General features: G+C 47.1%; 1 protein-coding gene across 1 annotated transcript in view; it reads right to left on the bottom strand.

Annotated features, from left to right (window-relative positions):
* Positions 1–16,215, bottom strand: part of MYO18A (myosin XVIIIA) — a 538,612-nt gene that overhangs the window by 104,814 nt on the left and 417,583 nt on the right. The window contains exons 33-35 of the mRNA XM_075333424.1: positions 13,115–13,269; positions 7,898–8,021; positions 4,177–4,377 (exon numbers count right to left, since the gene is read on the bottom strand). Of these exons, the coding sequence (XP_075189539.1) occupies positions 4,177–4,377; positions 7,898–8,021; positions 13,115–13,269 (480 nt within the window). The remainder of the gene's footprint in view (positions 1–4,176; positions 4,378–7,897; positions 8,022–13,114; positions 13,270–16,215) is intronic.

Raw genomic sequence — 16,215 nt, 5'->3', positions numbered from 1 at the left:
TCCTACTGCTTGTGCACCAACTGATCTGAGCCCGCCTCCGGCTCGGGGTGTATGCTGCTAGGGAGGAGCTAACTTTTTTATGTTTACTTAGTGTCAGCCTCCTAGTGACAGCAGCATAACCCATGGTCCTGTGTCCCCCAATGAAGACTCAGAGAAAGAGATTTTACGGTGAGTACACAAAAATCCTACTATTATTATTCTAACAGTGAGTGAACGGCTGGGAATCCGAGCTCCTTCCTTTACTGCCGTCCTCTAAATAGCAAGAGCAATGCAAGCCGTATATCGAGAGCAATGAGAAACATTCACGACAGATCCAAAGCTTCTGTCTACAGTTACATGGTCCTAAACAAAGCCTGAGCTATACAGTCAAACTGTGTCATTCACATCATTAATTAGAATTTTCTGGGAACAAATTGTGCTCAAAACTGCTTAAAACACCCGCATAGAATAGAAAAGTCTTCTAGTGAATTTTTTTTTAATCCAGAACATTAAATAATAAATTTGTATGCGGAACAAAATACAACTAAGTTTCACAAAACTGGAATTAAAAAACAAAAAGGGAAAGAAAACCTTTCAGCAGTATTTTAGTGGGAAAGCCAATAGCAGTGATGTATAGTTCACTGTCCAACAATTAAAATACCTATATCATCCAGATCAGTTCATTCATTGCAGAGAAATCTGTACCTTTATCAATATATAAATTAGACTGCAAGTGCACTCGGCGTGGCAAGTGCACTTGCAGTCCCCAAATCCTCTATAGTTCTTCTTGCCCGGCACTGCCGCTGGCTGTTTGATTGGCAGCAGAGCCAGTAGTATTGTTTGTGGATAGTATCACGTGATATCTGTATTCCTTGACATTAATGCAGCCAGGGCAAACTGAAGAGGAGCTATGGACTACAACCTTACTTATAAATATGTAAATTAGACTGCAAGTGCACTAGGTGTTGCAAGTATACGTGTAGTCCATGCCTCCTCTTCAGTTCTCCCCACTAGGCGTTGCCCCTGCTGTGTTATTATCAGGGAATACAGATATTACATAATATTATCCACAGACAATACATCGGACTCTGCTGCCAAACAAGCAGCCAGGGGCAGTGCCAGTCAGAAGAACTAAAGAGGGATTGGGGACTGCAAGTGCACTTGCCACGCTCGGTGCACTTTCAGTCTAACTTACAAAAGAATAAAAGAACTAACATCAATGTAATGAAAGAGCAAAGTGGGACAATAGTTAATGTTTTAATTGGTGAGCTGTGTTAATTCTCTCCCCCCAAAACGCCACCCAAAAAAACCCCACAAAGCTGATAGTTGTCTTTTATGAAAACTAAAAAGTTTGGCTTTACTCCTGAACACTCTCAGCCTCTGCAAGCAAGTTACATAGAACCATCTATGACTATCTCATAAGCTAGCACTTTTATAGTCCTATTGAAATCTGTTTAAAAGAATTTTACTGTATATATTTAAAGCATAAATGTATGAACGTGTCCTGATAAAGGCTGATAAATACACTTGGCTCTTCAATTGTTCGGGTCGAGTTGACATTACATAAATGCTGAGAGTTCAGCACTGACTGATCTATTAAACTCCTTTCCAATATCTCTTATTTAAATCCTTATTTCAATCCCTCATCTCTTACAGTAAGCTGGAACTGCTTTCGCCTCCAAGAGCACAATAGTCCAGAGAGTCTTAACCAAAATTACTGTCATGAAAAGAAAAACTTGTGCGGATATCCTGAGAATCAAGACTTATGTTGTACATCCCTGTGAATCATAGTTAGTCACGTGCTGATGCTTTTCTAAATCAGATGTTCCAAAGCACAAGAAAGCTTAAGCCTCAATGTAAAAGATCGCAATAGACAAAATGTATAATCTGGGCAAACAATGGCGACTTTATCAGGACTGACATAAGCACTAAAACTTTAGGGAATCTTAGGGAGGCAAATTAACGTCAATAGCCTAATTGCTGGAAAATCTCCCTTTTACACAATGAATGAGATACTGTTACGTCACCACCGGAGTCCGCTCCAGCGACTTCTGCTCCGATCGCCAGGCGACGCCGTATTCCTGCTGTGGATGGTGCTGGTGATGGGAGAGGAGTCGATGTCAGCGGCACCGGTGGGCGCAGGCTCCGATCATCCAATGGGCTGGGTTATCTTGGGATCTGCAGTACCACTGGCTGACTGTGGGTGGCGTGTCTTCCAGCTGAAGTTGCCAGTGTTCAGCTACAGCCAATGGGAAAACACCACACCCTTCTTAGCTCCCCTCCTGTCTGCTCACCTCTGCCAGAGATAGTTCTGATTTCCTGGCTCCTGGTCTGCCCTATTCTGTTTTGTGATTCCTGTGTGCTGACCTTGCTTGTTTCCTGACTACCCTCCTGCCTGCTGTTTTTGTACCCCGTTGCCCGATCCGAATTTGACCTCTGCTACGTTTTCTGATTACGTCCTTGTCTGCCGATTCTGTCCCTGTTCTGCTATTCCTGGTTTGACCCTGCCTGATGACTACTCTCATCGGACTGCAGCCTTCCACAGGTAGTGATCTCCAGGGCCCTGTGTAATTCCAAATCCCTGTATAGGGGTTAAAGGGTTTCAGGGTTCTGGGGGCCCTGCTTGGTGAGGGGCTTCCCTCTAGCCTGTCCATTACATCCCACCTGAGTCTGTAGATCCAGGCAGGCATTAGACACAGAATAAAGCGCTGAAAATTAAGGACATGAAAATTAAGGTCTACCCATCAGCAACTTGGTGCAGCAGACATTTGGATTAACTGTGCTAAAAAAAAAAAAAAAAACAAAAAAAAAAACCCCACACTCCTGCTTTGTGTCACAGTTGTGGTTTTAAGACACATTGTAGAACTCCTCAGCAAGGGTTGTGCCCAATAAGAAAGTGGGCAGAGAAAGCGTGTGGCCTAAACAGAGATCTTGGCATAAAAAATGTACCAACTTTGTGGACTAAATTAAGCCAACTACCAAATGGTATAAAGATATGCAAAATTAATGAACCACTAATAACTTTGGACCACCTTAACTTTTTGACAGTGCAAGCTTGGACTAGACAGTCAAACAATTTTAGTAAATTTGCCCTATTCATATACCAGTCCATTCACTCGCGAGAACAAAATCAATGTATACAGTGCCTTAGAGGACGTAGAGAACTAGGCCAATGTAGAAGTCGGTGGATTTTGGTCATATCTCGGAGCGCAATGCTTGGACTGGCCATGGGTCTCCCGACCAGAGTGTGAGAACTTCATAGAAATATACGAAGCAGTCACGCTTCACTCGGATTGGAAGAGCCACAGCCAGTTCATGCATTAGCAGTCTGGGCTCGGACCAATTGGCACAGACGCCTTTGTGAGCCCTAATCTGACTTTACAGCTCCTGCCTTACTCAAAACAAACCCCTTTCATTTGGCAACTACTCTAAAAATCAGCTACATTCCCAATGTTATACCTTTGTATTACCTTCGAATGGTGCATTGTCCACCAAAGTGAAAGCTCCTCTTTAAAGGGAACTTGTCACCGGAGGTGTATAATATAATATATCTGCCCTGCTCAGCAGATCAAAGTGCGCATGCGCAGGACCTCACTGTTGGCTAGTGTAGATAACGTAGAATGAGGAGGACAAAGATGGCCAAAAGAGGAGGTGCGGGACCCGAAGATGCCCATCCGACCCGTCTGCTCCGCACTGACCGTAAGGTATTATACGCATCAAGAGACAGTTTTCCCTTAAGGGGACTCTCAGCTCTGGTTAGCAGAAGATAGGGAAGAGTGATGGCACCCTCTGAATCCCTTAGTACGGCATAATAGCCCTAGTGTCCCAATTCATATACAAAAAATACAGTTGACTAATACATGGCTCTGAGAACATGGATAGATTGATGGATTTTAAAAGAAAGATTGCCGTGTCCTGCTCATATAAGTGGTAATGTGTGCATGTTGTGCTCATCAAACATACCAGAAGAAACTCTGCCATACTGTCCTAGACCTCAACTTGCACACTTCAGTTTTTAGGAAGTTGAATTCCCATGCACTTCCATGGAAAGGTTCAACCCAGCTAGTGACTAGATAGGCGCCACTTTTAGGAAGCCACAAATTATTTGTGTGTTAAGAGACAGTAAAATGTATGAAAAAAGCATTTTTTTATGGTCTATCTACCCATCGGGCTAGCTATTGGCATCTTTGAACATACCTGCTCCAACATTTGGATGCTTCCTGCTTGCTCATCGAGTTCTTCTTCTTGGTCTTTAACTTTGGCTTCAAAATCTCGGAGCTGTTTCTTGACCTTTGCCAGAGAAGCCTCATCCTTAGACTCCTGAGAGGAGATATCCTGAAGTTCCACCTCCAGCTGATCCACCTTGTGTGTGACGACTGAAATCTCAGAGTCTTTCTCCTGGTAAAGAAAAGCACAATCACAGAAATGTATCAGAGAGCTTACACTTACATCTGTTATTTGTATGATGAAATTTTATAAACCAAGTAGCTTCAAACATATTGAATGATGACCGGAGACCGGCGAAAACACACTGCAAGACTGGAGTAATTACTATTGGAAAAAGATGGGTTATTTTCTGTTGTAGCAAATATCAGAGAAGGTATAAAAATGGCAAAATTACAGTAAAGCACTGGCTTATTGATTTTTAAGAAGTTTAAGCTAGCGGAAGAGAGAATAAAATGTTATCCCGCTGAGATAAGCACGCCATGCTGCGCGAGTATTTATACATGAAGCGGAGCCTTTTTAAAGTCACACGGGCTCACTAATTCCAGTACATCATTTGTCAGGAAATCATATGGAGGAGACGTGTTAGTGGCAGGTGGTAATATGTTAACTAAATATTATAAGCTCCTTAGATACCATATAGTGATAATTAATCTTGCGGCTGCTCATAGAGCACAGCCACATATTAACCACGACCTTTAAAGTCAAACTACATCATCACTGTTACCTTAAAGGGTTTCTCCGTTACGGCTCACTACCGAAACCCACCAGGTCGTGTGCACCATCCAAAGGTATCATGAACCTGTCCAACTCTTCAAATCAGGATGAATGCAATATACCTACCGGCTATGCATACATCCTGACATGTACTTGTAAATGCAGCGTCTTCAGCACCACCAAAGCGAGTGGCACCAGAAAAGTCCTTTACACTATTGCCTTAAAGTGAACCTGTCAGGTGCAATATGCAGAACCACGAGCAGTTCTGGGTGCATATTACTAATCCTTGCCTAACTGTCGCTGTATCTAGTAGCAAATATAAAGAGATCTTTAGAGAAGGTATTTCTAAAGATCCTTTATGAGATGATAATGAGGCCATGGACTAGGCGTAAGAGTGTACCCTTCCCCCCCCCCCCCGACATAGGGGCGTGCTAACATGCTATACAATGCCCAGCTCATCGGCGGTGACGTGCGTACCTGTGTCCATTGTCACTGCCTCAGTGTGAATGATTAGAATGCTCAGTACTTCCAGTCATGCACACTAGACTTCTTTGAAGCCAGGACGCATACACCTGGCTTCATAGTGCGCAGGAACGGAAGTGCCAGGACTTCTGATCTATGCACACTCAGCCTAAATCCGGCATCTGAGGCGGTGACAATGGACACAGGAACGTGTGTCCATGCTGATGACGCTAGGCATTGAATAGCATGTTATCACGCCTCTGTGGGCAAGCTACCATGCTAAGAGGGCGGGCTAGTCGGGGGATATAATGCCCATGCAACTAGTCCCTGCGCTCATTAGAATATCATAAAGGATCTTCAGAATTACTTCTTCTGAAGATCTCTATGTATGGTAGTAAATGCTAGGACAGTTAGGCAGGGATTAGCAATATGCACTCAGAACTGCTCGGGGTTTTGGGTGCATAGTGCACCTGACAGGTTCCCTTTAAGGGTTTGATACATTAGCAAAATCCCTAATCCATACACTGTATACTATCTAATGTAATCTCTGTGTATTCTGGAGAATACAAGTACTATTATGGCAGCCTAGATTCTGAGAATAAGAAGTCAAGCCAAGCCAACAATCTGATCAGGTATCCGAACAGCCGTACTTTTTTAATTTCCTAAAATGCAGTCATTATTGTTCCCCATGTCTCCATTCACAAATTACTGGATTTAGGAACAATTTAGGCTAGAAATGATCACGGTGTTATTCCCTAATATATCACTCCGGACTATCACAAATCAGTGTTTTCCGTACACATGGCATCTGTACGTGTGCCACTTTCTTCACGGATACCACACGTACTCATTATAACCTATGGTGAGCTTCACACGTGTTTTTTCTAGAAGCACGGGTGACAAGGCCCAATACAAGTCTATGGGTCAGTGTACACCGCACATAGGTGTCATCCAAGTGCTGTACGTGTTTAACATGGAAAGTATACAAGAAGTTTTGCAATTTAATTTTCTATATCCAGACTGGAAAATACATGGATGACATTTTTAAAAACGTACATAAGGATGGATGATTAACAATAAACAAACAGATCTTCAAAACGTCCCGTGCCACCCGCACATGTTTTTATATAGACGTGTGAAGGGGCCTTAGAGCGGTTCTGAAAGTGAAGCTTCCAATAATCCCATAATATCTGCATGTCTTTTAGTCAAACGTTGCCATTCCTAAAGATGATTTTGTATAGATCTATAATTTGTACAGAATCGTGTCATAAATTGGTTATAAAGCCATCGGTTTCCAGTTAGGACTGCTATAGGTATAGCTGTAAACACAGAACTAAAGGCCCCCACACAAATAATATGAAGGCGGTCCAAAATTTCCAATTTTGACCATAATACTTATCGGCCTTTATCGAAGTGAATGACTGTTAGATGGGCATGGGTCAAAAGAAGAAATAATGGCAAAATCAGACCTTTTGGATGCAGTAATGATGAAGATGTAGGACTTTTCCATATAATGCATAAGAAAAATATCTCCTACACAACACAGATGACCCTCTTCTGCCGATATTCAATAAGGGGCACTTTGCACACTACGACATCACAAGCCGATGCTTGCGATGCTGAGCGCGATAGTCCCCGCCCCCGTTGCAGCTGCGATATCTTGGGATAGTTGCCGTAGCGAACATTATCGCTACGGCAGCTTCACATGCACTTACCTGCCCTGCGACGTCGCTCCTAAGTGGGCGGGTCGTGCGGCGTCACAGCGATGTCACACGGCAGGCGGCCAATAGAAGCAGGGGGGCGGAGATGAGCGGGACGTAAACATCCCGCCCACCTCCTTCCTTCCTCATTGCAGCCGGGATGCAGGTAAGGTGATGTTCCTCGCTCCTGCGGCTTCATACACAGCGATGTGTGCTGTTGCAGGAACGAGGAACATCGGAACATTGGTCCTTCCGAAATTATGAAAATGACCGACACTACACCGATCATACGATTTCGACGCTTTTGCGCTCGTTAATCGTAGTAAAAAGGATTCACATATTCCGATGTTGATAGCGACGCCTGATATGCGTCACTTTCGATTTGACCCCACCGACATCGCACCTGTGATGTCGTAGTGTGCAAAGTACCCCTAAGTGTCAAGAAGTTGTCCAGCCCTTCTCTCCATAGGCAAGGCGAGACATAGCTGCACTTTGGACACACAATAGCCAACCACCCAAATCCAAGCAATCCTCATGCGTGTAGGGCGTTGGACGGGTGTCTCGGCAACTTGTCCCACCAGGCATACAGCAGTGTCTTTCCCAAGGAACGATCGGGTGGGTGAAAAGGGTTGGACAACAACTTGCGCTAGTACCATGCTACAAAGGCAAAGCTACGTGTGCCATCAACCGGGCAGAGACTGCAGTTCACACCAGTGGTGCCACCACGCTGCTGGAGTGAGATTTCCCTGGGGGCGGCTTGCCAATGAATCATCTTGAGTACACCCCCTTTAACCTTGGAAGTTTACCCATCTTACCTCCAGCTGCTGCCGAATGCTGAACACCTCAGAAGTGAGCATGTCCTTTTCTCGACTTAGCTTTTCCTTCAGTATCTTCTCCCTTTGTGCTTCCTCCTGTGCCTGAGCCAGTTCAGTGTCAAACCTGAGAGAAATGTCATGGTCAAAAGCGTGCGGCATCTCCAGACATAGGCATCACTACGCAGGCGAAGGAGCGGCCATTACTAATTAATATGGAAAGTATGGGAGAGGACCACTCTGTGACCAGATGGCATAGGAATTTACCCCACATGATGACCAATGAATGGAGAATCAGACTTTTTTTTTCTACTTTTGACTAGTAAGGCTCAGCTCAACTCTGAAAAAAAATTTAAAAAATCTCCATTCTCATTTTTTCCCCACAATTTTTAAATATCCTGCATCTCCATGTGTACCAAGGCTGCCATTCATGATCAGATTGTGATGGATACAATCTTAGCTTCTTAAAATAGAAGTAATAATAATATTTATTCATTTATACAGTGCTGTTAATTCGATTCGACAGAGCTTTACACACATTGCCATCACTGTCCCCATTGGGGCTCACAATCTAAATTCCCTATCAGTATGTTTTTGGAGTGTGGGGGGAAACCGGAGTACCCGGAGGAAACCCACGCAAACACGGGGAGGACATACAAACTCCTTGCAGATGTTGTCCTTGGTGGGAATTGAACCCAGGATCCCAGCGCTGCAAGGCTGCAGTGCTAACCACTGAGCCACCGTGCCGCCCCTAATATATGTCCAAAAGGATACGCAAGGTCCTCAGTTATATTATTGGGAAAGACTGTATTGCAGGCTGTGAAAAATCAAGAAAAAGCTAACAAATTGGAGGAGGAAGATGCTTGGTGTTAAAGGGGATCTGTCAGTAGGTTTTGGCAATGTAATCTGAAACCAGCATGATGTAGAGACCCTGATTCCACTGACTAAATTGTGTTTTGCTGTTTAAATATAATCAGTGTTTTATCAGCAGGAGATTATCACAATAGGACTGAGGGTCTTCAGCCTGTACTTCAACTACAGCCTCCAGCAAGGAGTAGCAGGGTTTTTTTTATCACTAAACTATGTACACAGATTGCTGCTAGTATTGTAGGCGGATTACAGAACACTCAGCATCTCTGTTCTGCTAGTTCTGCAGCAGAGAAAACTGTGATTCTATAACAACTGCAGCACCCATTAAACTAAGTGACGCATCGCTGGAATCAGGGTCTCTGTCCCTACACTTCATGCTGCTGTCAAATTACGTAGCAAAAACCTGCTGATTTCCTTTAATAGAAAAAAAACAAAACTTGGCACATTTTTCTGTAAAAGTAAGAGAAGTCAGGCAAACACTAATTGAGTATAAGGTAGGTTTAAATTACACAAACTTTTTGTTTTGCCAGAATCTATTTTTTATAGATGCAAAGATTTAATTGAAAGAATTACGGTGCTAATTATGTGACAGACACTATTTACTAATTAACTGAAAGGGTCATCAAATCTAAATCGTTTAATGAGCACAAACACTCGTGTACACTCAAAAATGGAGGCCGTAAGCCTTTCAGTGTTTACCGGAGAGGCCGCATCCACAGCATATTATGATTGGACTTACTGAAGCTTGGACACAATGACCACAAGCACTGATGCTCCGCAGCACAAATAGGCCACGTCATTGCAGGAAAAACTATCAAACAAGTCACTATATGTACAATATTGTTTGTTTATATCTCCCCTTTCCTCGTTTTCTCTCTTTGAGCCATGTGTAAACCATGTCCCCACTCCCACACCTCTTATGTTAAAAGGGAATGTCAGCAGGTTTTTTGCTATAGAATCTAAGGCAGCATAACGTAAATACAGAGAGCCTGATTCCAGCAATGTGTCATTTACTGATATTCTGTCTGATGTAGATGTAGCAGAGATAAGACTTCCGGGCTGTGTATAACCCACCCACACCCCTGACTGGCAGATTACTGTGTGCACTGTGCATGGTCAGCAAGCTGCCAATCAGCGGTGGGGGCAGGATTACACACATTAGCCTGACTGCAGGGCATGTAAGACCTAGTCCTGTACTGATAATCTCCTGCTGATAAAACGCTGATTCATTTCAAGCTACCGCACACAGCCTAAGGCTGTGTCCGCACTTTGAGTCTTCGTAGTTGCAGTTCTAAACGCATCTTCTGGCAGAAATTGCTTTTGCCAAAGTTGCTTTTGAGCACAGAAACGCGGTAAATGCGCGTGCATTTTTACCGCGTTTTAAGCACTTTTTACATGCTTTTCCATTGCTTAAAGACAGATGCGTTTTGGACCATAAAGACACTGCTAAATAAAGTTTAAACAGTCAAAAAAGGGAAAAAAATGAAAACAAATATAATTAATTAAATCACAACAAAATTAGTTATATTTAATAAAATTATACCGGTTTTATACTTTTTATCGCTAAAATTCCAATAAATTAATATTTTTCATTAATTTAATTGTCAGACTATGTGTGTGTGTGTAAAGGGACATATCATTCCATTATTTTGATGTCAGAAACGCATGCTTTCTGCAGCTAAAAAGCAGGTAAAACGCTGGAATTTTAATTTTGATGAAAATTTTGATGTTTGCAGCTTTTTGCAACTTCTCATTGACTTCAATGTTAGCAAAACTCAGCCCAAATGGCAAAAACAATTGACATGATGCTTCTTTGAAGGCAGAGTTTTTGCCCAAAATTCTGCAAATTAAAACGCAGCATTTTGAACTGCAAAGTGCGCACAAAAAATCCACTTTTCCCATAGACTTTGCAGGAAAATCGAAACGCATGCATTTTGGCATGAAAACGCTGCAGTTCAAAACGCAGCAGAAAAGCAGGTTAAAACGCAAAGTGCGGACACAGCCTAATAAGTGACACATCCTTAGAAGCATGGTCTCAGGTCCTACATTAAAGGGAACCTGTCACCAGATTTGGAGACTAGAAGCTGTGGCCACCACCAGTGAGCCCTAGTAAACAGCATTCCAGAAAACTGTATATAAGAGCCCAAGCCGCTCTGTATAACATAAAAACACTTTTACAATACTCACCTAGGTTGGGGGGGGGGGGGGGGGGTCGGTCTGGTCCGACTGGTATCGCTGCTCTCTGGTCTGCGGTGATCTTCATCCTCCTTCTTCCTCTGAGGCCCGTGTGCGTGACACGTTCTATGTTATGCACACTAGTTGGCATTGAGGTCCTGCGCAGGCGCACTTTGATCTGCCCTACTCAGGGCAGATGTAAGTATTGTACTGCGCATGCGTGGGCGGTCTTTAACCTTTCCTCGTGCCTGCGGACTACAGTACTTTGATCTGCACTGCTGATGGCAGATCAAAGTGCGTCTGCACAGGACCTCAATACCGGCTAGTGTGCATGACGTAAGACGCGTCATCCATAGTGGGCTGGGTAGAAGGAGAACGGAGATCGCAGCAGAGAGGAGGCGCCGGCCCGGACAGCAGCGACACCCATCGGACTGGACCACTCCCTAGGTGAGTATTATAAAATTGTTTTTTTACATTATACAGCACAACCTGGGCTCTTATATACAGTATTCTGGAATGCTGTATATAAGAGCTTACGGGTGGTGGCCGCAGCTTATAGTCACCAAATCTGGTGACAGGTTCCCTTTAATAAAAGTACCGACTGGAAGAGAAAATATCAGAAATACCAGCGAGGCCACTTGTATCATGTAAAAAAAGGATCATTATTCATTACAAAGAGAAAATCATTAAACCAAAAAACGGGAAACCTCATAAGTAGCCATCATGTGCCCCCAATTATTGTCCGTTCCTAGAGCGGTATTCCTAGGTCAAGACTCTAGACAAAGCTTAGATGATATCTATCTCGCTCTGGAGGACCAGTCTTTGCATTACAAGGATTTACAAAAATAGTCGATTTAAATGGGAACTGTGTAATGGTTAAATTCCCCTGTGGTAGCGCTACAGGGAAATTAAAGGGAACCTGTCAGCAGAAATTTTGCACTAAACCTAAAAGATTCCCCCTCTGCAGCTCCTGGGCTGCATTCTGGCAAGGTTCCTGTTGTTATTGTGCCCCCTTTTAGACCAAAATAAATACTTTATAAAGTGGTATCTTTTTGTATGCAAATCTTGTTAATCGTACACGGGGGCGGGCTGTCTGGTGTCCGTTATTCTGCCTCCTGCTGCTTTACGCCGTCCCCCATCGCTCAATTTCATACTGAGGATGCCGTCCAGTGCGCCCGAGGTCTCGCGCATGCGCTGTGCCACTTTAGCGGGACTGTGCACTGTGTGACTGCTGGTGACGTGTTGCGCAGGCGTGAGATTATGGGCGGCGCTGTGATTTTCATCAGCAAGTACCTGCCCATAATCTCGTGCCCGCGCTTTTCACTCTGCCTCCACCGTTATGCTGCTCCGCTCCTCCCATCTATTTCCTGCTCCAAGGCAAGATGGGAAAGAGGTGACGTGGGGTCATCTGGCCAGCGCTTGCGCAGAACAGTGGAGGCAGAGGCGAAAGTGCGGGCACGAGATTATGGGCGGGTACTTGCAGATGAAAATCACAGCGCCGCCTATAATCTCACGCCTGCGGAACACATCACCAGCGGTCACACTGTGCACAGTGCACAGTCCCGCTAGAGTGGCACGGCGCATGCGTGAGACCTCGGGCGCACTGGGCGGCGTCCTGAAGTATGAAATTGAGCGATGGGGGACGGCGTAAAGCGGCATGAGGCAGAATAACGGACAACAGACAGCTCGCCCCCGTGTACGATAACAAGATTTGCATACAAAAAAAGATACCACTTTATAAAGTATTTATTTTGGTCTAAAAGGGGGCACAATAACAACAGGAACCTTTCTAGAATGCAGCCCAGGAGCTGCAGAGGGGGAATCTTTTAGGTTTAGTGCAAAATTTCTGCTGACAGGTTCCCTTTAAACACTTGCTTCCATGTGTTTTTATAGATCGCAGCGGATTGCTGGGGTTTTAGCAGTAGCAGATCTAGTGATGAGCTTTTCGTAAAGGGATCCGTCTAGTCCAATAGGATCAATCTAAGTTAAAAAACACAATGAGACTCCATGATGATCTAGATAAAGGATGATGGGGCTATACATGATCAGGATCAGTCATAATACAAAGTTTCCGCTTTACATCGGTCGTCAGCAGAAACGCGGCTTTTCAAATACATAATTTTTTTTTCTTTGAAAATCAGAACTAAACCACGGAGAACTTGTGGCATCACTGACCTTCGCTGCTTCTTCTCAAGCTCATGGTTACGTCCCTGGTGCCCTTCTAAATGCAGCTTGGTGTCTTGCAGCTCGGCCGTCAGCCTTTGGCACTTCTTTTTCAGTTGCTGCAGCGTTCTCTGTGACTCGTCACTATCTGCCTGCAGATCTGCAAGCTAAAGGGAGAAACGTTTACTATGCTGAGGACACAAGTGGAGGAAGGTGGAGGGGAGAGACCTCTCCGGACCCTCAGGGACTCGTGTATTTATACAAATAAACACATCTAGCACCAAATAACTCAATATGAAGATAGAATATGGTTAATAATATTCTGAAGCATATCCCTCTATAGTCAGTAACATCAACTAGCTCTAATGCATATAAAGAATTGTCAGCGTTTCAGTACACACACATTTTATATATACCGTATTTTACATTTTATAAGACACACAGGATTATAAGACGCACCCCAAATTTAGAGAAAGAAAAAAAAAAAAAAAAAAAAAGGTAAAAGAAGGAGTCCGTCTTATACTCCAGTGTGTCTTACCGGAGAGGGTTCGGCAGCGGTGGTGGAGTGGAGTCACAGGAGTCAGGGGCGGTGCTGGTGGGGCCTGTGCTGGCAGCGGAAGCTGTGCTGGCTGTGTGGAGGAGGCCAGTGCGGCCGGTGTCCCAGATGCTCTGTCAGCGGTCCAGACTTCAAAGAAATGGCGCCCAGAGAGGCACATGCGCAGATGGAGCTCTCAGCCGAGAGCTCCATCTCCACACGCGCTGACTCCGGGCGCCATCATTTGAAGCCAAAGCATCTGGGACACCTGCCGCACAGCCACCGCAGCCTCCGCTGCCAGCACAACCAGCCGGCCGGACGCACAGAGAGGCAGCCGGCCGGACGCACAACAGAGAGGCAGCCGGCCGGACGCACAACAGAGAGGCAGCCGGCCGGACGCACAACAGAGAGGCAGCCGGCCGGACGCACAGAGAGGCAGCCGGCCGGACGCACAGAGAGGCAGCCGGCCGGACGCACAGAGAGGCAGCCGGCCGGACGCACAGAGAGGCAGCCGGCCGGACGCACAGAGAGGCAGCCGGCCGGACGCACAGAGAGGCAGCCGGCCGGACGCACAGAGAGGCAGCCGGCCGGACGCACAGAGAGGCAGCCGGCCGGACGCACAGAGAGGCAGCCGGCCGGACGCACAGAGAGGCAGCCGGCCGGACGCACAGAGAGGCAGCCGGCCGGACGCACAACAGAGAGGCAGCCGGCCGGACGCACAACAGAGAGGCAGCCGGCCGGACGCACAACAGAGAGGCAGCCGGCCGGACGCACAACAGAGAGGCAGCCGGCCGGACGCACAACAGAGAGGCAGCCGGCCGGACGCACAACAGAGAGGCAGCCGGCCGGACGCACAACAGAGAGGCAGCCGGCCGGACGCACAGAGAGGCAGCCGGCCGGACGCACAGAGAGGCAGCCGGCCGGACGCACAGAGAGGCAGCCGGCCGGACGCACAGAGAGGCAGCCGGCCGGACGCACAGAGAGGCAGCCGGCCGGACGCACAGAGAGGCAGCCGGCCGGACGCACAGAGAGGCAGCCGGCCGGACGCACAGAGAGGCAGCCGGCCGGACGCACAGAGAGGCAGCCGGCCGGACGCACAGAGAGGCAGCCGGCCGGACGCACAGAGAGGCAGCCGGCCGGACGCACAGAGAGGCAGCCGGCCGGACGCACAGAGAGGCAGCCGGCCGGACGCACAGAGAGGCAGCCGGCCGGACGCACAGAGAGGCAGCCGGCCGGACGCACAGAGAGGCAGCCGGCCGGACGCACAGAGAGGCAGCCGGCCGGACGCACAGAGAGGCAGCCGGCCGGACGCACAGAGAGGCAGCCGGCCGGACGCACAGAGAGGCAGCCGGCCGGACGCACAGAGAGGCAGCCGGCCGGACGCACAGAGAGACAGCCGGCCGGACGCACAGAGAGGCAGCCGGCCGGACGCACAGAGAGACAGCCGGCCGGACGCACAGAGAGACAGCCGGCCGCACAGACAGGCAGCCCGCCGCCCGCACCAATTCTCCACCTCTCTATAAGGTATATTCGGATTTTAAGACGGTATATATATTTATTTTCTGTAACTGAAACACATGTTTTGGACCTAAAATAATTTTTGCAATTTGTTTTCATTAACAATTTTGCATTACACCTGTATTTTATGAGCACCTCTCAGCTGATTTATGAGAATAGACCACATCTATATATATAATTGCCTTATTCTGTCTGTCTGTCTCCAAAATTCTGTCGTTATCGCGATAAGCGTCTCATTGGTCGCTCGCCTCGGCTCCGCCCCCCCCACGGATTGGCCTCTCGCCCCGGCCCCCTGCACGCATTGCCAACTCTGCCACGTCCCGCCCCCCTCACGCATTGCACGCTCGCTCTGGCCCCGCCCCATTCCCCGAACCGACACGGAGCCCCAACTCCCAGGTGAGTGCTGTACCCCCGGGAGCCCACACCAGCGTACGTCGGCAACCCAGCCGACACATACCCTCGCATTGCTGGGGTTGCCGGCGTACGCTGGTGTGGGCTCCCGTGCGTGCGGGGGGCGGGGTACGCTGGTAACCATGGTACACATCGGGTAATATTGTGTAGCATGGTTACCAGCGTACACCGGCTCCCAGGTGAGCGCATCAAGGTCCTGCAGCGGCGGAACACACACACACACACACACACACACACACACACACACATACATAAGAACAGACACACGCACACACACATCAGATCGCATCCACACACTCACAACATCCAGTGATATCGCTTGCTTCTTGGCGGCGATACTGTGCATGCAGTGACCTTCCAGGACCTGCCGGAGGATCACATGGTCGGAAGCATGTGGTATCTCCGGACGTTGTGAGTGTGAGCACGTATGTGCGATATCGTCAATGTGTGTGTGCGTGTATGCGATCGAGTGTGTGCGTGTATGCGATCGAGTGTGTAAGTGTATGCGATCGGGTGTGTGCGTGTATGCGATCGGATGTGTGCGTGTCGGCAGAAGATAGAGGAGCACTGCGTGCAGCACAGCTGCTGGGACCGCTCACCGGAGGGCGCAGGCAGAAGTGGGGTGTGAGTGTATGCGATCAGATGTGTG

Source organism: Anomaloglossus baeobatrachus, chromosome 2, assembly GCF_048569485.1.
Source record: "Anomaloglossus baeobatrachus isolate aAnoBae1 chromosome 2, aAnoBae1.hap1, whole genome shotgun sequence".
Taxonomy (NCBI): Eukaryota; Metazoa; Chordata; class Amphibia; order Anura; family Aromobatidae; genus Anomaloglossus; species Anomaloglossus baeobatrachus.
This window is presented reverse-complemented; position numbering and strand designations above follow the sequence as displayed.